Source organism: Leptosomus discolor, chromosome 9, assembly GCF_034619465.1.
Source record: "Leptosomus discolor isolate bLepDis1 chromosome 9, bLepDis1.hap2, whole genome shotgun sequence".
In the NCBI taxonomy this organism is placed as follows: Eukaryota; Metazoa; Chordata; class Aves; order Leptosomiformes; family Leptosomidae; genus Leptosomus; species Leptosomus discolor.
The window spans coordinates 9,907,379-9,931,241 of record NC_141399.1 but is presented as its reverse complement, the minus strand read 5'-3'; the positions used below and the strand labels follow the sequence as shown (position 1 = coordinate 9,931,241).

Genomic DNA, 23,863 nt, shown 5'->3' with positions numbered 1-23,863 from the left:
GGAAGCACGAAGGGTGGCTACCATTTTGCAATGTATTGAACACTTTAACTCTTTTTCTCCAGTACGAATATAAAATGCTACAGAATTTCTTACCTTTTTGAGGCCTACATAAGCATTTGTTACTGTTCACAACTACAGAAGATGGCAATTTTTGCATCTAGTTTTGCTCATTCATATTAGCAAATTTTCCCACAGTTTAATACCATCGTTCCTATGAACCTTTTCTTTATACAGAAAAAAACATTTGTCTATGACATTAAAAGAAATCCTGTGATCTGCTTGTTTAAACATGTTGGTGTCAATGACTAAGTTTACTTTGGAAAGTATTTAAACTGAGACTTTCACCTGTCAACAGGCATTTCCAGTGAAACCACCCAATGCTCTCCAAGCCATGAGCCGAGAAATCTGTTTTGTTGCAGTACTGAAGTAAATTGTATTACATTCCTTCATCACTCCTCAGCTTCCCAAGCTTGGGGATTTTCTAATTTCTCCTTCTCTATCCCTATCACTTCTCTGTTAAATATTCAAAGCAAGCAACAAAAATAGGTAGGAAAAATAAGGTCAATACAGCAAATTCTAAAGAAGCAAAATGTTTCTATATGCCATCATTTCGTTGTTACAGTTATCTTAATCAACCCAAACAGCCTCTTTGAGACTTCTAATTTGATTCTACAAAGTGCTAACCCATAGCCATATTTGACTTTCTTTTGATTCCGAATGTAAAAAATAGCCTTTATCTAATGTTCAGGCTATATAATCTAACTACACATGCATTTGCATTTGCATTACGAGGCAGTGAAACATGGCTGGAGAGCCATCTTGGATGTTATCTATGTTATTACTCAAGTGGAGAGTATAATCATAAATCCTTCTCTTCCCCTCCACCCCCCCACCTTTTTTTTCAGAAGTACACTTAAAATCTGTTTTTAAGCTTCATTGGCTCCATTACATTTGAACTTCAGTAACAAGAATGTGATATGAATATGTAGAGAGAAAGCGTAGACAAAAGGTATATTTTTATAACATGGTTCAGTTTAACTGTTCCTATAATTAGCTACAACTCATTAGGCAATAAAAAGACAAGCAAAGAGATTATGAATGGAAGGGCCATATTTTCTCCATAAAACAAACAAAATCTTAAACAGATGCCTCCTTTTTAGGGCTTTCCTTGCATAAATACACCCAGCAGCTTAGAAAAGATATTTTCATGATTGAAAATTTTTGTCTAGGATGAAAACCTGTAAACATTATCCTGTGCAACTTCAGTAAAAAGTATTTACAGCTATTGTACACTTGGGATTTTTTTATCTCAAGGATAAAATAACAATACAGCAATGGTCTGCAGATTACTAGCTTTGATCTGTTATTTGTTCTTATAATTGTCTCTTAATTTGTATTCTGCATAATAAGCACTCACCTTCACTGTTTGTCCGGCTTCAGGGCCATCCTGTAAGCAAAGGAAGAAGTGTCAGGTTAGAGGAATTAATAAGGATCACATATGAATTCAGAAATCTTACTCACTTATCATTTACATCTGATTTCACTGTATGGTAATTTAGCATGTTTTCCTGGGGACCATTCAACATACAGTTTTTGTACAAGGCACCTTTCCATATCAGGCCATGGCAAAGTGAGCAACCGTATCTTAGACTGCAAAAATGACAGTTGCTATTTTTCATTCTTTCAGATCATATTTTTGAATAGCTAGCGATAGATTTCCTTGTGAATATAAAATCAGACATGTAAGTGAGAATTTAATCAAAGCATGCTTGCTTAAATTCTTATTCTAATGAAATGGGCTTAGTCTCCTGATTTGCTTTAAACAGAGCTCTTTTCTTGGTATAAAAACACCCAGCACAAATAACTGACGGGTCAGAATTGATAACATGTTTACATGGCTACATCTCTCTGCCTGCATATAAATAGCTGTGAGCAGGAACTACCTGTTTCCATCACAAGCAGTGGGCTACCTGCTGAATAGGGAGATGTGGCTGCCTTCTCTAGGTCAATCCTGCAAACACTTCTTGGAAGGAAGAGTATCTGCCGAAATACAAGCAAGCACTGCATTTGGCAGTGTTTGCAGGGTTATTCCAAAGTTTTGCAGTTATTAATCATCCATACTTTTCTGCTGGTTTGCCTTTTAAGTTTTTCAATGGCAAATCTGGCAGACTGCAATGCAGTTACTGTGCTTTTTTATTATTAATATTCTTTTGCATTTATTGCCCCTTGAAGTTTGAATGTCCTTTTGTCATTGGGCTAGGGAAGAAGGTTGAAAGCTTGATAAAACAAACCATTAAACCTTTTTTAGCTGACTGGTTTACAAACCTGAATTGAAATGGTGAGCGAGGTGCTGCAGAAGTGTTTCTCCACCACATTGCCAACCCTTTGCGCTGTACAAAATAAATCAGCCACTTCCTCAGGACACAAGTCACGGAAACGCTCCACTGGCCGCAGAGGACAAACAAGGACATCTGAAGGTGGTATTGTCAAGTCACAAACGCAAGTCTGAGTGGTTGAGAAGACAAGTGTCTCAATCCATAGCCTAACCTGCTTCTGATCACCTTTGAGTCGCCTAAACTCTTCCTCTCTGGGGATTACAACAAGAACAACTAAAACATAAGGCTAAATACAGAGAATCATATGAAGCTTCATTCAGAAATTGTTTCCTCAAATCCCTCAGATATGGGCAAAATGACTAAACTAAGGTCCATACGTTACTACTGAGAGATCTAAAGGAAAGCAAATTTTTCACAGAATCAAAGTTACTATTTTGATAGAGAGATGCTTGTATCTAACACCTCTGAAAGTCAGAGTAATTTCTTTTTGTGAATAAAAATGGGGGAAAGCCAAAGGAATTTAAGATGGGTTGGGGTGTGTGATCTGAGACAGCAGTTTTACAACACACTTCCACATACGTGGTATGTATTTTTGAAAATCTTGATCTTAGACCTGTGATTTTTAGGTGTCTAAATGTGAAAAGCTGACACTATGTTGATAATAGCAGATCACTTATTTCACATTAATTACTATTCAGAAGGAATGTTCACCTGTCATAAATATTATGTTTTTAGAAATACATTAAGATAATTAAGACAATTCCCTTTTAACTGTGGTGCTCACAATACTAAATATACTTTGATTTTTTTTCTGCCTTGGTGACTGCGGTTTGTCAGTAAAACGAAGCTATAAAGTAAACATTGGAAGTACACAGACGCTATTCACAGTCACCTGATCTGCTGTGTTCACAGAAATTAATAATTGCTATGATTCCTCACTTGAAAGTCAATTTTGTAACGTTATTAATAGGATCCAGAATTCTTAGCAGAGCCTCAGTTGTGTAAATCCAACAAGCAAGTACTTGGGACTTAATTCCCATTTCAATTCCCTGGAGGCAGGACTTTTTTTTCATGACTTACAGTATTGTGTTTGCAGAATGAAGACCTTAAGATCACCTTTAACACCACTTGAACTTCCATGACCAAAGGCTATGAAAATTAACAACTTATTTTTTCAGTATTAAAACGAGTGTTCAAAGGACTATTTGAAGAAAATTAAGTTTCATGACATTGTATTACAGTCATCTTTATTTTTAGTGTATCTTGAAGCTTGTAGGTATTCAGGAATATTCTCTATACTCCAGGAAAGGTAACTAGGAAATGCTCTGTAGTTAACGGGTTCACACAAAGGTTACATCAACCTGATTTTCAAGAACCACATCAGACGTTTGAAATAAAGATTAATACATGCAAAAGATGATTTATTTCCATAAACAGAGACAACATGTTTACATTCACCAAGTTTATTGTAGGAATCGCATTTATAATTCTGATTGGAGAGAAAACCAGACATTTTCTGGAAGTAAAGAAGCAGAGGCAGGTTTTGATTTTTTCAGAGTCCAGATAAGGACAGACGAGATTTTAATGGATATTTGCTAAAGTGGGAGCAGATTTTTCTAGCAAGCTCCACAGCTACTAGCTCCCAACAGAACAGGAGAAGACTGGCCCCAGCTGTGGGTGTTAATCTGCTTTGAGAATCTGGTCCTCATTTTTTTTTAGTATAGCATCAGCTATGCCCACCACTATTCTCTTTTTGTCTTGTTATCATTTATGGTATTAAAATTGAAGGAGAAACACATATTTAGAAAGGAGGTACTTGGAAATAAACCAGTCTTGAACGGGGACAAAACCCCTAGTTTTGTGGGGTTTTAGTTCTAAAATGCTGTGCCTCTTGGCAAGCTACTGGGCATAATAAAACTCCTGTAATTTATTTGTGCCTTCCCAGCACACTGTACAAACCTTCATAAAGGATCCTATTGGCTGAACTTAGGGCCCAAGGGAAGAGTTGGAAACTTGCTTGGCAGACCTGATTTCCATATCAGGAATAAAGGAATAGAAAAACTAATTAATTTTACTCATAAAAAGGAAATCCATGTCAACACTAAAACAGGAAAAAGGACATTCGTTTAATCTGAGTTCATTTTTCAAAGGGAGAGAAGGGAAGCTTTTACCCTTAGGGCATCTGATACTTAAGTAGATAATTATCCTTCTTCTGCAGCGCTTCTTTATTATCACGGGTCAACGAACCATTTATAAATGAAGAATTTCCCCTCACTTACCTCTAGCAAAACTGCTGCTTACATTAAGACAAGTTTCCTCTTCTCTTTTAGAATTTTTTTCCCAGCAGTTTCTCACCCTCTCAGACTCGCACATGCCTCACCAGCAATTGTTTGTTCTCTTCCTAGCTCAGGGCCACAGCCACAAGTATGAATTTTTGCATTAATCATGATTTCTACAACCTTATATTAACACCGTACTACTTGTCACTGTGATGCATTGCGAAAAACATGGGCTAAACGCAGCTTCCAAGAGCTTTTGTTTCCACAGCACATAGCAGAGGGAGAGAGTGCAGTGTGAGTGCTGGCTGTGGCCAAGACAGAACATCTGTTTTCTCTTCTTAATTCTGCCACTAATCTGCTCTGTCATTTGGACAAGTTGTCTCTGTACCTCTCTCTCTCCTCTTCCACACTTTATCTGTCTTATCTGCTTAGATAGCATTTGCCAGTTGGTGCAATGGATGTTTTCTTATTTAGCCGTGAGGCGCTCTGCTCACGTGCGGTTGCGAAGTGCTCCCGCAATATCGAACAATGAGCCCATAAACCAAGTCATTCTGCAAAAATGATTTTCACTTCCCCCTTACGTTACCGAGACTCATTTACAACTCAAACTAGATTTTAACCATATTTCTGTCTTTGAATGTGATAAATAATTCAAAGGCACAATCACACACTCTAGCATCTTTACTGAACTTTCCATCATTTCAAAATAATTCTACAAAGAATAATGATAGAAATTCTGAATCACAGCTAAATTAACATGAGAATGTAATTAGGACAACATTCAAGCTATATTTAACTATGAATATATAAAAAGGCAAATGTTAGAATGAATTCATGGATTTGAGGTCATTAAGAAAACAACAATCCACTGCAACTTTAAATCATAGTTTTTAACTACAGGTTTTAACACTAGGCTAATTTTTAACCTTCTATCCTGGTCATATTTCAATCTGGATAACTGCTCTATTCACCTTAAAATTCTTCCTAAGTTTAACATTAGATAATCCATTCATTCTTTTCTGCAATTACCCACTGCAAACACTGCTATGAACTACTGATGTGCTTCAGGTGACTGTGTATTAAAGATGCAAGTGAAAGTGAGTCTGTACTTATGTCTACATGCAATTAGTCCTTAGACAGAAGCATCTACTGCCATCTGAGATGCCTCGGGGCATCCAGCTGCCACTCCAGAAGGGCAGGAGTCTCCCATATGCCCTGTGTCCTGTCTGTCAGCCAGGTGGGAAGCCTGAGTCATCTTAGGGTATCTGAAATGGCAGTAGGTGCCTATGTTTGGGCAACAGCCCCCACCCTTGCACAGCGGCTCAGCAGGACAAGGGGCTGATACCCAGCAGACTTGCTGCATGATTGAAGACAGCATTCTGCCTTCAGAAAGTCTGTATGTTTCCTTTCTCTAACCACCATAATTAATAATTTTGTGATTTCTTCATTCATTCTAAACTGCTACTGACTGATGAAGTTTCTATTTTTAAGCTTTGACATGACAGCTGTTATTTCTTCAAATTCTCTGAGTCAGTCCACATCATTAGAGTATGTGCAATTTAATATGTCATCTTCTCCATTTTAAGGAGTGGAAAACTTTTACACCTTATTGTAATCTGTGATCGTATATTCCTCTCTCTAGATCTTGCAGGAGTCTCTCAACAGCCTCACTTTTTTCCTAATACCTAAATACGCATACACAAATCAATATGTATACCCTCGCACACACTAAAAGCTCCATTAAAGATTTATTAAACAATTAGGAATGTCAGTTTTTTCCAAAGGCTACTAGTAGATATTAGACTAAATCTCCAGGTATAGTAGTGGAAGTGCATAACCATAAAGTATCAAGCAAGAGGGGATCAGACCCACTATCCTCAAACTGAGCTAAAACCTAAGGATGACCTATGATTTCAACAAAATCATTTGTCCTTACATATTAGGTACAGCAGACCACTCCCTGCACAACCTTGGGTGGGTTGTTTAATGCACCAAAGCCCATGAGCCTCCTCCACAATTCACATTAACAGCCTCTACCTGTTGGTCTGTTAGGATTGTAACCTGTTTGGAAAAGCTCAGCCTCGTGGCCAAGCAAGCATAGTCCAACAAATTTCTGCACACCAGCAGAGCAAGGACACTGAAACACACGTGCCAGCTCTCAGCCCTCAGCTTTCAAGGTTGCATATGGTTTCTATACATCTCTTTCACTCTTTCATTGACTTTTTAGACCATAATAACTGAAGCTTTTTGAGACTAACATTCAGAGGCATTTACTGCAATGTGGTTCTGCAATGGGCACCTGGACACTGTCAAAGCTATGTCCAGTTGTGCCAAGCACAAGCTCCCCGTGTCCACCGACGTATTTAAGGATACGCTGCCACTGGAGATTATGGGTCACTACTGAAAAGTGAGCATTTGTTAATCACATAATGACTTGAAGTTGATCAGAGAGGGCTCAGATTCTACAAGAAAAGCAAAACTCATGGCCAACATCTGCATGCTGACCACTTCAAATGCAATTCGCCTTCCACTAATACACATAGAGGGGAGGCTGAAATTCAAAGGCATAGTAGCAATTTTTATTTGCTGTATCTGAATTCTGACTTTGAAGCCTAAATTACTGTAATTCTGTATTTAAGGTCTAAGCCAGGCTCTGTGTTCCCTTCAATGTGATTCTGATCAACCCTACAAAGTGCCCATTATAAATTTTCACACATAACTATCAAGGTATACACATTCTATAGTTCTGAAATGTTGGAAAAATGGCCTTTGGGGGTCAAAAAAGAAAGGAAAATTTAAAAAAAAAGAAACCCCAAAGAGGTTAAAATTACTTTTATGTGATAAGCTTTAGAACTAAACACAGCTTTTTCCTGGTTAAGTCTATTAGTTTGCTATATCGAAAACATGCTTTCCATTTTGACTTTTATTTTATTCTTAAATTTGAACTTCAAACAGAACAATTCAAAGCTTCTTAAAGGAAAAAAATTAAAGGCTCTCCAGGTACTGACACTCTAACAACAGAAATAAAGTTGTTGGTTTTTTTCTTTGTCCTTTTGAGGAATCAGTTAAAAATATTAAAATTGACAGGATTTCTTAATGTGTGAGGCTTGAAAAAAACAAAATACATCAGGGAAAAAGGCAGAATACCTAAAAGTGAAAGGGTAATTCCTTCTTTATGAAGCTCCTGGGTTTGACCAATGTTAGTTTTCTAAACCATTTGTTACAAAAGGGTTTAACCTAGAAAAATTATTTATCTTCAATGCATAACATGGTCAGGAATCCATAGCTCACATTGGGATATAAATACTGTTCCCATTCAGGAGACTTTTAAAATCTTTTAAAAAGTCTTCCCTCTCACAACAGCACAAGTGTCAAAATCTCAGAAAATAATTTAAAACTATTTTTTCAAGATGAAAAGTAGTAGCTAATAAAATTTCCAAAACTTTTAAAAATCTTGAAATATCTATTTTAGCATTCTAACATTTTTACACAACAGGCAGTTTAGTTAATAAAATTTTTCCTTAATAATTTAAGTTTGGAAAACTCATCAAAACTGACTTTTCATTAATATTTCGGGTTTAATTAACAAGTTCTCTTTAAAAAAAAACCCAAAACAACAAAGTGCCCAGACTATGTTACCTATGGAGACTTAATATCGCATCACGTATTTCATAAGCTTGGGTGAATAACTTAAAGTACAGTAGCCTCTGCCTCTCCCTCCCAGCTGAACACATCCCAGTCATTTACAGAAGAACTCTTAGCAAGAATCCTGCCTTGGAGATCAGGGCTTTGCTCATTTTAGGATGAATACAGGCTGTAGCACCATGAATACTGCTACCGCCTCTTTCCAACAGCAGGAAGCATTTGAGGGACTTGTAGAGACGGTGTCCCATGAACACAAGGCTGCTCAGTGGCCAGTTCAGCCCTCACGGAGGTGGGAAGACAGTACCTTGGTGTGGCTGCTGGAAGCTCAGATACCAGAAGAACAAGCTGCAGAAGACTGCAATAAATGATTATTTCTTTCTCATGTGCCTGTATGAAAGACTCCTTCTGCGCATCCATAAGCTGGTGGGACCGCAGAAATAAATCTCTGTGGGGAGCCGGGTGAGAGATCATTCTTTTCTTACATAGTTTTACACAAATTTGCATCAAGTGCCCCAAGCAGAGAGAATCAGTCAGATGAAGCTTCAGGTATTAAAACTCACCACAACGTTGTCCCCAGATTCAACTGAGGAGTGTAGGCAGGGGTATTGAATTCATCATTGCATTTAAGCAGAATTCTTCTTTGTTCCAAAGCTCTAATTGCTAACAGAAAGAAGTCCCATAGCTCAGAAAAAACACAGGAGAATGCATGACTAACAAAATTAATATAACTGAAAAACAACTGCCAGTCATTTATTTTTTTTTTCTGCCCTTGAACAATTCTTCACATTTTGAAGGCTAAGGGAACAATTTCTCTGTGCAAAGAAAACAATAAGGGTTCCACAGATACTGACTATAGGAGGAGTTAAGGAGGAAGCAAAACCAACTGAAATAGCGCATGCACATAGAAGGCATCAAAAAGTCTTTAAAAATGAATCAAATACACATTCTGCTTCATTACGACAACAATACGTCAAGGCATCCATTCAGTTCCCACTGAACCCACTGAAATAGGATGTACATAAAACCATAGTAATGCAAGAACTGACGTCTGCCCCCCTGCCCAGGACAAATATTTATTCAATAAAACAGAATGACTCACTTTTAGAAGTAAATCTGTAGAGGCTATTTAGATTAAAAGTGAGTATCTCATGATAGGAAAAGGTGGAGGAGTACTCTTTAGTGGGTTTTACACGTAGAACTGGATTTAAATATATTTTAGAATGCTGCTTTGGTACAATACAGGAAATAGTACATCATAGAACTTGCTAGTTCAGGAGAAAACTTAGTTGTGAATGATAAAGATGATTAAGAACCAATGAAAATGCAATGAAATTACAATAAAAACTTTAAAATTTCTTCAGACTGTTAAAATCAGAGACAACACATTTTTTTGATCTTTCTATGCTACATTTTAGCATTAATTAAAAAAGTGATTAAGACAAATTATCTAAACACAGTTATCTTGATAAGGCAGCTCAGTACATGTTTACACTAATAAAAATAGACCAGGTTTATGCAATGAAACAGAGCATTAGTGGTTCCAGTGGAAACAAGAGCAATCAGTGTAAATCTTTGACATGGATATCTGTGCACTATAAGTGTTTTAAGACCACACTGAAGCTTTTATACAGTAGGGTTTTTTATTCTGCTTGATCTTCTCACCCCTCTGAAGTTACTTAAAAATAATTCTTCATGTTAATAAAACATGCAACAGTTCCAAGAAATGAACAATAAATATTATTTTACTTTTTCTGTAGAAAGAAGTTAGTATGTCTAATTTAAATATAGTCATGGCTTATAGTCTAAATCATGCTAGATAGCACGCCAAAGTACAAAGTACTGCTACTCAAAGTACAGTGACTCCACAAGACAGAGGGCCACAGCAGGGAAATGTGAGATTCAGAACTGTTCACTTTTCATTTTAAACAAACCTTTCAAATATTTGATATTCCCTTTAAATGCCTTTAGGGTATGTCAAGTAGGTCACTAAAAGCTCAGTTCCTCATAGCAAGTGGTATTTTACTGTAGGATTCATCCTTTTCTGCTAGCTACTGACCTTAGGGGCAGCCTCGGGCAATAGCAGGTGCCTAAGTGGAACCACAGTGAGAATCGCCATGGGAGAGTTTGTGGCTCAGAAACATGCCTCATCCAAGTTTCATTTGGTGGAAATTTACTGCAGACCTAAACTTACATTTGTACCACAAATCATGGTCACATTCTAGAACCACAATGGGCTTTTGATCTTGGAAGGCCCAAAAGCAATAACCAGGGGCCAAACTGGAAATGCAGAGGTTCTAATATGAAAGGACTTCATCTACAACTGCTATGATGCTCCGAGAAGATCCTGTAAGGAATTACTGCTGTACAACTACCCATTTCAGCTAAGAACTCTGTCTATATTGCTCCACATGATATATCCTACTTCTAAATATATGATGAAACTATTCACAACTACATGAAGCTATCTATTCACATACACTGATTATACATGTACAAGACCACAGAAATAAACAGCCATGCCTGAAGCTGACAGCAGAAACCAAACAACACTAGGGGTGCAACACTCAAAGAGTGAGTTTTTGGCCTAAACATTGGAGTAATGGTATTTGCCATAGAAACTAACATGTTCACGCAAAGCAGCTCAGTAGCTACAAGTCTTGTTCAAATGTCCTGCACCACCAGAAAACCTGCACCACACTGAATTCCATGTACCAAACTTAACACTGCAGGAATTGCAACGTGTCATTGCAAAGCCTCATCTCCAACAGAGGAAGTAAGCTCATGATCCAGCCCCTCCACCTGAGAATAAGAAACAACTCGTGAGAAAATGCTTCAGCATTGAGTCTTAATTATAGCTGTGACACCATCGTATTCAAAAAATAATGTGATCATTATGAAGTTATATTCTAGCTCATGATTCAGGAACTATAATGAGTGAATACTTAATTACAAAATATTAGTTATGACAAATTTACTTTCTTGCAATTTATTGGATTCCACATTCCAGCCATTAAGTTTTATTGGAAACAAGCTTTAACTTGGTAGAGACATCATAGAACATGCTGGGAATTAAGGTTCTGTACAAACCGTAAGCATTATTGACTTTGTCTATGGTACTCGAAAGTGCAATCTTTTTTCTGTTCTGGGCACCTACAGCATGAGACAGCAATAAGACAAATGGATTAATATTTGGTGAATCTCCCTGGGATTTATCTTGCCTAATTTTGAAAGTAAATTTGTTTGACCAACAGAGCAATCCACTGGATTTGCAATGTGAAAAGCCAGTGCTTTGTGGCAGTGTTGAAGTATCTTGCTGCTTAGGAAGTTTCACTCCTCCTATCCTCTTCTGTTTCCTCCAGAATTAAGTTATGTCAAGGAAGGTTCTGTTGGACCTGCTGCTGGAGAAGCTGCTAAGAGATCCACTTCCTCCAATTACCTGTCAGTGGCAGATGATCAAGAGCTTTACACTCTTTATAACTAAGTCTATGTTGAACAGCACAGAGAAAAAGAGCTTGTGGTAGCACGTGCCAGACCAACGGTGCCTTCATTTCATAACCAGTGAAGCATCAGCTGGAGGAATGCAGTACAAGATCAATTATCAGAGTATCACAGGGGACGATGAACACAGTTGGATAATCAAGGTTTCAGGTAATGAAGGTAATTTTGGATGTAATTGATAGATAATGAGGAACACGAATAACAGGGAGTTTTGGAAAACGGAATTTGGATAATTCAGACTGTCTTACACTAAGTGTATTCCTTAGAGAATATTGTAATGTATGCTGGGATTTTCAAACTTTTTAATGGAATAAACCACATGATTCCCATTAATTTCTCAGAATTGGTTTCTACCTAGTTCTGTTAGAGTGTTCAGAAAACCGCTTCGATTAAAGTCAATGGAGAGTTGTGTTTCTCTTAAGCTGGAAGCTCTCATGGTGTATTTTGCACACTTCGTTACTGAAATTGCTTTTAAAGCAACAGGATGGGCTATGCTGTTCCAGAGAACTATTCCATGAGAGCAGAATGAGCCTAAATTACAAAGGAGAGAAAGAAACTCTCTTGCAAAAAAGAAATGCTCTCTACACCCCTTGCAGGAATGGCTTAGCCCTCCATAAGAATATCAGAACCTTTAGGAACAGTCTGAAAAAGAAGAGAATCTTCTATTTGCCTTACAAAAGAGCTGTTCAGCACACTTGCACAGCAGAAAGGAAACCCATAGTACCTTTGTCTTGCAAGATCACATCTTTGCTGCTGCACCTAAAAATAAATCTGCCAGTGTATTTCCATCAGTTCCACTGAATGCTTAAAACTGTGAAGTCCATGATAAAGAACCTAGATGAGTATCTTTACTGCATTGGGTAATACACAGTTGAAATGGATGTAGTAGAGGAATGGCTTTGCAAGTAAAAGAGTTTATTATAATTTTTGCAAATGTTATTACTTTGCTGTTTAGCAGGACCTACTGAAAACAGTCCTCCGTCATCCCAGTTAGTTCTACATCATTCACCAGTGAAGCCTGGGAATGTGCACATACCTCTCCATGCATTCAGGAGACAGGTGGTGATCCTTAGAAACATTAATAGCTGGAGGACAAGGACACTGAAATGGTAAACAAGGGAAAAGTAATTGGGGGCTGACAGAGGTATTTCAAAAGGAATATAGCAATCACCTATTCTGCAGTTTACATATCTGGGGATTAAAACAATGAGTGCAGCAGAGCAGGGAATCATCCTTCAGTCAGCTGCAGTAGAGGGAAAGGTGGAGTGGAAATACCAAAGACTCACTGTAGTATTTAAGCAGAGACTCAGAGGCAAGCCAACATGAAAAGAAATTATTTTAAGCCACTATTCTTTAGCTCCTTAATTTTGACAACTTATTTCATATCTGCTTTAACACAAAAAGCTTGATACCAACAAGAATGTTCACAGAAAGTGCATGTGTCAGAGGAAAATGCTCCCAAAGATGCATTTTCCCTCACCTGCCAGGGGAGTCAGTTTTGGATAAGTCATACTTAAGGGCTGAGAAAATGTAAAACGGATGCACAGTACATCTTCAACACGAAACTACCTGTACTAAGCCCTCTTTTTGATACAAAATAAAACTCAGAGATGGTAGAAGATAGCTCACAAAGCTCCTGAGATAATGAAAGCTGTAAAGGAGGAGGGAATCGGAAAGTAGGTAGGTCTCCTCCCTGTTTTTCACTTGCATAATCATAGAAAGATTTGTATTGGGATCATCTAGTTCCAATCCCCTGCCAGGGGCAGGGACACTTTCCAGTAAACCAGGTTGCTCCAAGCCCCATCCAACCTGGCCTTGAACACTGCCGGGGAGGGGGCAGCCACAGCTTCTCCAGGCAACCTGTTCCAGTGTCTCGCCACCCTCACAGTGAAGAATTTCCTCCTTATGTCTAATCTAAATCTGCCCTCTTTCAGTTTAAAGCCATTACACCTTGTTCTATCACTACATGCTCTTGTAAAAAGTCCCTCTCCAGCTTTCTTGTAGCCCCCCTTTAGGTACTGGAAAGCTGCATAATAAACTCTCTCGGATAAAGACAATAGGGCCCTGTGTCATGGTTGCCTGTGTAGATGTTGTTCTAGTATTACTATTGTCATTAATGCTCACTGTTCCCAGCTCTGCACATCTTAGCTACGCGTTTCAGCATGCACGGTCCATAAATTCATACTCTCATCCAGGACTTCTGCAATATTCAAGAACATGAGAATGAGGAAGACAAACTAGCAGCTTAATTCTGAGTAACCTTATTTTGTGTGTGTGTGATCTGAAACCATTACTTTAATGTGATTATCTGTTTTTATTATTTCCTTTCTGTGGACTTGGAATAAAGACACAACTGAGACTCTCTCAGACACGGTCATTGTCATCATTACAGTCTTTCTATTGTCATCAACAGAGATCTGTTCTGTAAATCAAGTTAGACTGTAAGGGCTACTGAAGAGCAAGCACTCTTTATCATGCTTTTACATACCCAAGCTACCACTTCCTCTGGCTCAATAAGAAAAAGAGACTGTTTTAGTTCCTTTATATAACCAGAAGAGTTCTTAATGCACAGATTATTGACTTAGTGGGGTTTTATCATGTCCCAGTGTACCAGGGGATTCCTTAATCCAGGACTTCTTTACATGATCTATTTTCATGGCTCTTCTTATTGTCACAGTCTGTTATTATAATGATTTGCAAATCCAGAACCAGCGTATGCTTAGCTCCTTAACAGGTGCTCAAGAAGGAGAGGGGGAGAAGGCATTTCCCCCCTCTCATTTGCCCTCTCACACTCCATAAGCGCTGAGCCCCATCACACACAGCATGACAAAATCCCTGCAGGGCTGAGCGCAGCAGGGAGTTGTGTGGCACAATGTTGGCTTTCTGCCCACAGGAGCATTTCCACATCAGCCCATCACCTCCTCAAAACCAGCAGGGTGGAGATCCTCCTTTGTAGCTCTCCATAGAGGTCAGCCTTTGTGGAGAGGCACAGAACATGCACACTTTCTCGAGCAGGCATGTCCACCTGACCAGTGCTCTACAGAAACAGGAATCTCCAGTTGCAAATAGGAGTCTCAAAACAGTCTGCTGCACATTATCAGTTGCTAGTAAAAGCCACTGATGTTTGGTTCCTTTGTTGATACTACTGAAAGTAGCCAGAGATGTTAATCCCTAGTACAGGGTCACTGCTGGGAAAAACAAATGTTCCAAAGCTAATAGGTGGTGTCGCATAAATGTCAACGGGAGACTCTGAATGTCTTGTAGTTGTGAGATCAACAAAAAAATAAACTGAACAAGGGGTATGAAAATATGATTGCAGAGATGAAAACTCCTGTGTTGCCCTCTGTGGGTTTCTGCTCAGTAGAGACCTGAAACTGCTCTCCTCCCTTCCACTGCCTCCTCCAATTTATTGAGCCCCAGTTGCATAGGCCCAAATAGAAGCATCCATGTGAACCTCAATACCTGCATGAAGCTCCCTATGAGTGCTGTACAGTGCAAGGACAGGGTTCAACGTTATCAGATGCTTTAGGTTGAGGTCCATCAAGGCACAAGCACCTGATTTTATTGCCCTTCATACATACATCCTACTTCACCCTGATTAACAGATATTTCCCTGGCCACTGTTAGAACCAGTGTGGGAATCCGCAAGACCACTGTGTACTCCAAATTAATCACAGGCCTGAAAGTATCACTGGAGCAAGGCCTGAATAGCTGTTAGCATTTCACAGCATGTCTACATACCCCCAAAGATTTGGGCTGTGATCTCTAGTTTGGACCTCTCAGTGTTACCAAAATACAAGCCGATAACAACAATATGTCACTCTGCTCATTGCTAGCAAACAGTTCCCTGGAGTGCAGAAAAAAAAAATTGGTTTAAATCTGACATGTTATCAATGTTACAAAAAGAAAGCAAATTTATGCCAACCCCCCCACCCCTAAAACCAACAACAAAGAAAGATGACAGTACTCCAACCGTATCCTGGATGCAACGGAGAAAACTGATGTTGAATTTGGTATCACAAACTTCGTTCCAGCAAATAGATTTCTAGATCTCTGTGTTTCTTCCTTAAATTACAAGCACACAGTGTTTCTTGGGGGTTTATGATTGCTGTCAAAGCCATCTTGCTGAGCAACGTGGATGTCTTTCTCTTTCCAAAGGTCAAAAAGTAGATAGCCCATATCTAGGGGCTGAAAAAGCAGGAACATCTGGTACTCCTTCAAATGAAAGCATCTCAATCGTCATTTGCTCAGCTTCCTCTTGTTAAGCTGCTGGATGTGAATCACCCAGCAACCTCCCAACATGTCAGTGATGGCTGTGTATATGGTTACAAAACTCAGTCTTGCAAAAGTGATGTGTGTGTTTGTTGCTGTGGAAATTACACGTGTGTTCTCTACAGAGTCCCCTTGAATGTGCCTGTCTGCATTTCACATTCAATCCCATGCTGATACTTACCACTGGTGTGAAAAACACTTGTGAATCATTTTTCCTGGGCTTTGTATTACCATCTTAGGCTTCTTATCAGGCCAGTCAGAAACTGGTGGCACAGTCATTCCTGGCTGCATGTCACTGATACAGAATGGAAGACAAGACATGCCTAAGCAGAAGCAAGCAAACTAACAGCAGTATAACTAAAAAAGGCAGAAAACACTGCTTTTTGGTTTGTTTATAGGAACTTCAAAGTTCTCTTCAGTTATAAATCATTCTGAGCTACCAGCCTGCCTAAGGATGGCTGCGCTTTTGAAGGTGAAAGCTTGAAGATCAGACCTTGGGTGATAAAAAGAATGTTGGTTCCACTACAGACAAAGTTGATTGCAAGGAGATAAAATGGTGTCCAAGAATAGGATAGATCAGGCTGAGACGTTTTTGCCATGCAACTAGTCACCAAGAGATAAAAGCGCTTCCATAGGATAGATTATCAGTAGGAAAGAATTAAGCTCTTTTAAGCTATATTTGCCATCAGAAAGAGAAAAAGTAAATAAAATTTCCATTCGACTGCCACTTTCTTAGAACATTTGATTAGAATGGAAAGTTGCTGAATAAAAACCCCAACCTTTTAAATCAAACTTAAAAAAAATAATCTTAAACAAATAGTGAACAATTTTAAAAAAGCCCTTGCAGCCATGATGCCAGATCCAATTATATTTGTACTACTAATTTGTAAGTGCAAGATAAGTAAAGCTATCAACGGAGATGAGAAGCCAAAGAATTATAAGAGGAAAGGGAAATTGTTCTGTAACAAAACATCCCAGGATGTCCTCAAAAGAGGAACCAAAAGATAATTTAATGTTGCTTCAGTCTCTTCTGTTCCAGAAGCAGCTCATCAGACTGCATATGAAAAAGAACTGGCTCATAAAACTTTCAGATAAACTATGTTTAGAAAGCATTAAAAAAGAAGAAAAAAAAAAAAAAAAAAAAAAGAAAAAAACCCCACCAGCGTTTTCCTGGAAGAAACTTATTTGTGTGCAAATGTACCCCAACATTTGTCACCAAAAGTAACTGATTTTGAAGTGAGAGGTTTTTTGAATATGTAGTTTATTACTGCTTTGATGAAATGAGATGCCAGCTGCGAGGTTGCTGCTGTCTCCTTTAATACCAATTAAAAGGATGGAAAATGGAGCTCTAGCTTGTGCTCTCAGGCAGAGCTGACACCACACATGTAGCACAACTTTGACACCTAAACCTCCAGTGGCAGCAGCTAAGACATCAAGGGGCTTACATTTAAAAGTAAAACACTAGACTTACTGGCAACCTCTATGACCTGAAATATTAAAAGATGCATGAAACACTCACGTATTACTTACAATAATTTAATGTTTTCCAATGAAAGAAGGAATGGGGAGCCAATGTTTGAATAAAATAAAAAGCACACTCTGCTGCTGAGAAAGAATGGTCAAACTTGGGTCATTTTACATGTTTTAACCTTCTTTCAGTTTGTTCAGAAGAGTGTGTTTGCCCTTGGGCATCTTGGATGGTTTCACCCGACCCTTCTAGCCAGCAAGGACCAAGCAGGAAAGAACTACCACAAATTGCACCCAGTAGCCATGCCTCCCTCCCCAAGCCCCAGGGAAGGGACAAGCCTTCCAGCACACTTTAAAAGGTCAACAGGAGCAGACAGAGCTCAAAGCCATGAGGCCCACTTAGAGAACGTCTTGTCAGCAATTCTGTCTTACAGATCTTAGATTTGGAAACATTCAATAACCCCTCTGTTCTTTTTAATTACACAATCTGCATTTTTATCTGCACTTACAAAAATCCCGAAATAACTAAATCCTGCAAGGAGGAGCTTCCTCCTCTCCCAATAATTTTGACCTCAACAAGTACTGGAAAATTCAAAAGACTTGCTCAGACTTAGAAAACTATCCACACTTCCAGATGCTATCGCCGCTGCTCTGCAATAGTCAATTGCCAATTGATTTCCTTTAAACTTGTGTAAGCTATAGATATATAGATGTGTACGTGCATTGAAACTCAAAGTGTGTTTCGTTGTTCAGAACTCTGATATCAAAACATCTACAATCTTCCCAAGTGTGCTCTAGGACAACCTACAGGACAAAAGCAAATCAGTTTTAACAAAGCAGGAGGGATTACTAGAGTAGTGAACATCTTAAAACACCGTTTCTAAAATTATTTTCTTGCCTTAACTCATGTAGCTGCACAGCAATTGTGTTTTAGAGGATGACATTTCCGAGACTGCCACCGATCTATCAAAAAGACCCCAAAACTCACTAACAACCAGACAACTCTCACTTACAGGTTTAGCTTACGTGCCTGCACATACACACCTGCTTCCTCTGCCTGCATGCTATAGTTTTTCCAGAAGTGAGAGTCCCAATAGGTGAAGGCTAAAGTCATTAAACACCATTTTGAATAGATCAGAGAACAAAAGGCTCCTACAATGTGGCATGCACAATGCAAAAGAATACAACTCACATAATGGCAAGCAAAACATTATGGAAGCAGATGTCAAGAAAATGGTTTGACCTTGATTTGATTCCCACGAACAGGAGGACTTCAAAATGTTTTTCCAAAACATGGGTTAACACTGATGGACCAGAGGCTGGGCTGTGCAGCTGGGACATTTGCAGCCCCCTTCTCCCACACATCTGTGTGGGTAATAGCACATCTGAATCCCTTACCCTGCCTTGGGCACACGAAAGAAAAACACCAAGCGTGGCTGGTTGTGCTGCTGACATGTGGGAGGCCAAGCTCAGAGAGCGAAGGCATGGGCAGCCAGCAGCACCAGTTCCACTGCAGGCAGGAGGATGCAGCAAGGCAGGGACGCAGCCCTCACCTGGTGAGTTATGCCCTGCTGGTGCCCTAGTGCATCCTCCCAGTGCTCAGAGGCCATCTCACAGCACAAATCATGCCACTGGGAAAATGCAATTGAAAAATCTAATATAGTACATCATGTATCTTTAACTACAGAAATAGATGCATGCACAGAACAAGCCCCTCTAGAGCTGTAAATAAGATTTGAAACCCAGTTTCTTTGGCATGGGGCACACAAATCTTCTGCAACAGCTAAAGGAGATCTTGACTGACAGCAGGAGCAGCACACTGATATTGTTTGTTTTGCACACAAACCCACACAAAGCAGAAACAGTTTTGGGACTTCAGCTTTACAAAATAGTTTTACTATTCAGAAATGCTACCCCTTGAGATTAAAAAAAGCATAAGTTTTCCAAGATAACAACTTTTTTAGCTAAAAGAATGTTTAAAAAAACCAACAAAAGAGTAGAGAAGAAAGGACCCTGGAATCCAACCATCCTGCTCCATATAATCCCCAAACAGGCTGTGTGCAATAAGGAATATATTATTATTTAATATTTTTGACTTACATAATTTAGTATAGCACTGGATGCTGCAAAACCTTTTAATCCCTGCATTTTTTTCAGTCTCAATTTCCACAAAAACTAGTGACTTTTCTCTAAGGAAGTAAGGTATACAACTTAATAAGTTGAGTAGCATTTCATCCTCACATAATAAAAATTCATTAAGAATTTAAAAAAAAAAAAAAAAAAAACCAAACAGGATAAATCTCAAAGAGAAGAAAATCCTTAGTACTAGAGTTTCAACAGAGGGCAACAGAGATGGCCTCACCTGGAGCACAGCCCCTCACTCTAAAGAAAAATCAAGGGTATCTATTGCCTCTTTTACAAATGCAGTTTGGAAGTCACAAAAAAGCAGTCGTAACACCATGTCAGGCAATGTAAATATGCAGGTAGGTGTCCAATTACTTCAGCTTTAAAGATCAGTGCAGTCTATCTCTTTATAAGCAGACAGGGTGCACACAGGTTTTGATACGTAGCTTGATGTATTTACCTTTGAAATCTGGCACTGCTGGTGACTGTTGTTGTTCAACCAGAGTGTATGTATGCAAAAGCTAGATCATTTTCATCATGCTGTGCAGTGTATAGCTGTGCCTTTCAGACTAAATATCTATACTGCTGAAGAAAATGCCCTTTTCTTTTGAAGCAGGAGAGTACAAACCTCAAAGGTTCATTACTTTGCAATGACTAAGGCCCTAATGAGCATAACCAACACACTATTACATCAGCTCTGGAGTTACATGCAAATACATCCAAGGTAGATCTTTATCAATATGTGTCATAGCACAAATCCACATTGCAGAGAATAAAGCTCGTATAAACTATGCTTTCATATATTACTTCATATTGAAAGAAATATTGGTGACCTTATCCAGCATGACTGTTATAATAGTAATAAAACTGAATCTTAGAAGATTACACTTCTGGTCAAAGTAGTAAAATGTGACCTTATGCTATTCAATGTTGACATTTATTATATTAATTCAGACACAAAAACTGCATTAAAATGATGTTAAGTGTCTGGCTTCCAAGCACAATAGCTAAGAAATTTGTTCTGCAAGTAAGACACCAACCCTCCATTTCGCATTTCACCACTGCAACACATAGAGCACAAAATCCTAATAGCTGCCCAGAGGATCTGAAATCTGGTAGTTCGGGCTCCTTCAATAAAAATCTACTTGTATCTCAGCCATAGGGATCATGGCAGAGGTGACACAATGCATTGCATCTGCAGTGCTCATTCATGGTGGCTTCAATATAAAACCAAAAATTAAAAAAACCAAACCAAACCAAACCAGAATCAGGAGTTCATCTTTGCTCTTCAAGTGGGAATACAAAGGGCTAAAAATGCAAAACACTGACCACCAGACTGCAAAAAGAATGGAATTTTCACAGCCATTTTTTAACAGTGCAGAAGCATGTCCACTTCAAACACAGATAAAAAAACCCTCTAGTTTCAGGTCAGCAAGGAAGAGCGAGGATTCTGCAGTACCATGTACTCCGAACTCCCACTGATTTCACTAAAAATACAGGACAAACAGAGAGAGCAGCATATCAGAGCAGAGATGTGCACTGCAGGTCTCAGAACAGAATGAGGTCTGGAGCTATTTTGGGATATAGAAAAAGTTGAAAAGTAGAGCTATCTGGCATTCTTTTTTATTTTTCTTCTATAGTTAGTGTTTATTCACAGGCAAATATTGTTATTAAAAAAGAAAAAAGACTTCAGGGTTACCAGACAATTCCCGGTTTAAAAAAATATAAAAATAATAATAATTTTAAAAGACTCCAGGGTCTAAGCGATCTCAGATCAGTCAAAAATATGGGAATTTGAGCATTCATTTGGAGTGCTGTAATTCTGCACAGAGTGCTGTCTCCTTTTATGAGTATCCTGACTGTTCTGTGTTACATGCTTACAGTGATTTTTAACGACAAATTCAACAGCCATTTCAGTAACAACAAATAGCAGGACGTCAACCATTTTTTCTCAGAACAGAACTCTTATTTTTTGGCCAGCCTAAATTTGCAAATATGCCTAATTTTAACAATTCTGAGAATGAAATGAGAATATGAATGCTTCCCACTATCCTGGGAAGACGCAAATTCTGTTTTAAATTTCAGACAGAAAGAAAAGAGAGAAAATGTTGGATTTTTATAATCCAAGTTGCATAATCTGTCAAGAACAATGATTTGCGTCTGGCAAATACTGATATGCATTTTTAGCAGAGCTAAGCAACATCAGCTCAGTGAAGACAGCAGATTCCCCCCCTGCCTCTGGGCTAGGCATTGCAAAATGAAGCTTCAATTTAAACAAAAAAAAAAAAAAAAAAAAAAAAGGGTGGGGGGTGTTTGTCATCAGGGTGGCAGGGAACCACATCTATTTCACTTCAGTAACCTAGAATACAGACTTTGCTTTTTTAGGCTATGACTGACAGAGCTGCAGCTCTCCTGTAGTAAGGGTGACATCTCATTTCAACAGCAGTTTCACCCCAAGACATCTTTCGGGTACGCACATCAGGCATACCCTCTTCCCAGACCCTCCAGCTTTCCTGGAGCATCTTGACAGCACATTTGTGCAGGAGATACTGCTCTTCTGCCTCGGCAGCTGTTCCCCCAGGGATGGGCTGACAGCACGGTATTCAGTGTCTACGCAGATCCCTTGATTTGGTTCTTTTCCCCTCTCAGGGATGCAACTGGGTCATGCTTTCATGGTTTTTTTTTTCTTCCCCAAAAATCTCCTTTTTGACATGTTCAGCAGGTTTTTCCTAATCCACCCATATTCATGCCTCATCTTCATATAATGGGCTCTTTTAACAACGTGTAATGTACTGCAGGCCCCAGCACCTGGATATAAAAACCTTCTTTGCTCTTTACCTCTTCTCCTACATTGTTTGCATCCCACTGCAATCCATCTCCTCTTATTCAAGAGGACACAAACGTGACTACTAAGGCATGTTATGAACTAGAGTATTTCACAAAAAATCTGCCAAGTGCTCTGTGGCCAAACTAATTATAACTGTACTCTCTCCAGCTTGATGAAGCTAAATGGAGACATACAAACTGTCTTTGAAAACAGAAAAACGTGCAAGTGAAAAATGTATGGAGAAATATGCATAGAGGATCGAGGCTTCAGGAGCAGCAGTTTATAGACCCAGTTACTACTACATGCATTTTAAATTTGAATGCCTCCTCAGTATTCATGAAGTGTACCACAGTTCAATAGTTGTTTTCATGAGTTGTGCCTTCATTAGGTGAACAACATTAAACACCTGGGATACTGTTCAAACTAGTCCTAAGGGGCAAATTTTCATGATAAATGAGCTGAGATAAATTTTACAACTGAAAAAAAAAAACCACCCCTCAATTTTGCAATGGTAAATTTACTACTTGTTTCAAAGAAATAAAATAAAGCAACAGAGACACAAAGTTAATATTAATATTACTTCTACAAAATCCCCACAGAAAAGCTTTCAGTTGGCTGTGCAAATAAGAACACTTTCAAATACTAGAAGGAGAGTAAATATTTATTGACACATGTGCTTTTCCCCCCCTTTTAGGTTAACGGGGTTAATTCCTCACTATCTTTGGAAACTTCCGTATGTTCATTATCAGGGTGACTTCTTATGCCTTTATGGCTAACAGTATCTTACAGATTTTGTTCAAAACGGTTTTCTTTTTTCCTAAGGCTTTTAGCATGCTTGTTTCAATTCTTATTTGGATAACATTCCATTGGAGATGTTACCAAGTGTATATTTTTTTGTCTGCCCTCTCCCTCATGGGGAGCCTTCCTTGTTCAGTGCTGAGCAAGATGTGCCTCAGTGCATGCACAGCCCTCTGGCTCAGAGTCAGCCACAGGTATTTTCCCACCCAAAAGCTTTGGGAAGGCACAGAGACAACTAATTGCAAAGAAGTCATCTCACTCTGCAAGCCTTCCATGACACCCCACAGCTCTGGCCATCCCCACTGCACGTGTGGGAAAGGTAGATTCCCCTCTGGGTACTGCTATCAGGACAGAGAAATATTTAGTTTTTTTTTTTTTTTTCTCTCCACTCACAGCTAGCCCTGTCCAAATGGGTGTTAACCTTGACAGCTTACTGAACTGTAAAAAGACTTAAAATAATTCAGACTGGAGGTCTGACAGCTCAGGACTTGATATCAGTCTGATATCAACGACTGTCATACAGTCTGGCTGAGTCAAGGCCAGTATTTTTCAGCTGGCTCCATACAATCTAGGCAGCATGACAATCTCAGTCCCATGCCCTGCAGAGAAATACTGAC

The 23,863-nt window shown here is 38.9% G+C and overlaps 1 protein-coding gene across 1 annotated transcript in view; it reads right to left on the bottom strand.

The window, feature by feature from the left end:
• Nucleotides 1-23,863, bottom strand: part of FHIT (fragile histidine triad diadenosine triphosphatase) — a 430,579-nt gene that overhangs the window by 146,741 nt on the left and 259,975 nt on the right. Inside the window, exons 2-3 of the mRNA XM_086470368.1 lie at nt 2,326-2,471; nt 1,418-1,447 (exon numbers count right to left, since the gene is read on the bottom strand). Of these exons, the coding sequence (XP_086326494.1) occupies nt 1,418-1,447; nt 2,326-2,471 (176 nt within the window). The remainder of the gene's footprint in view (nt 1-1,417; nt 1,448-2,325; nt 2,472-23,863) is intronic.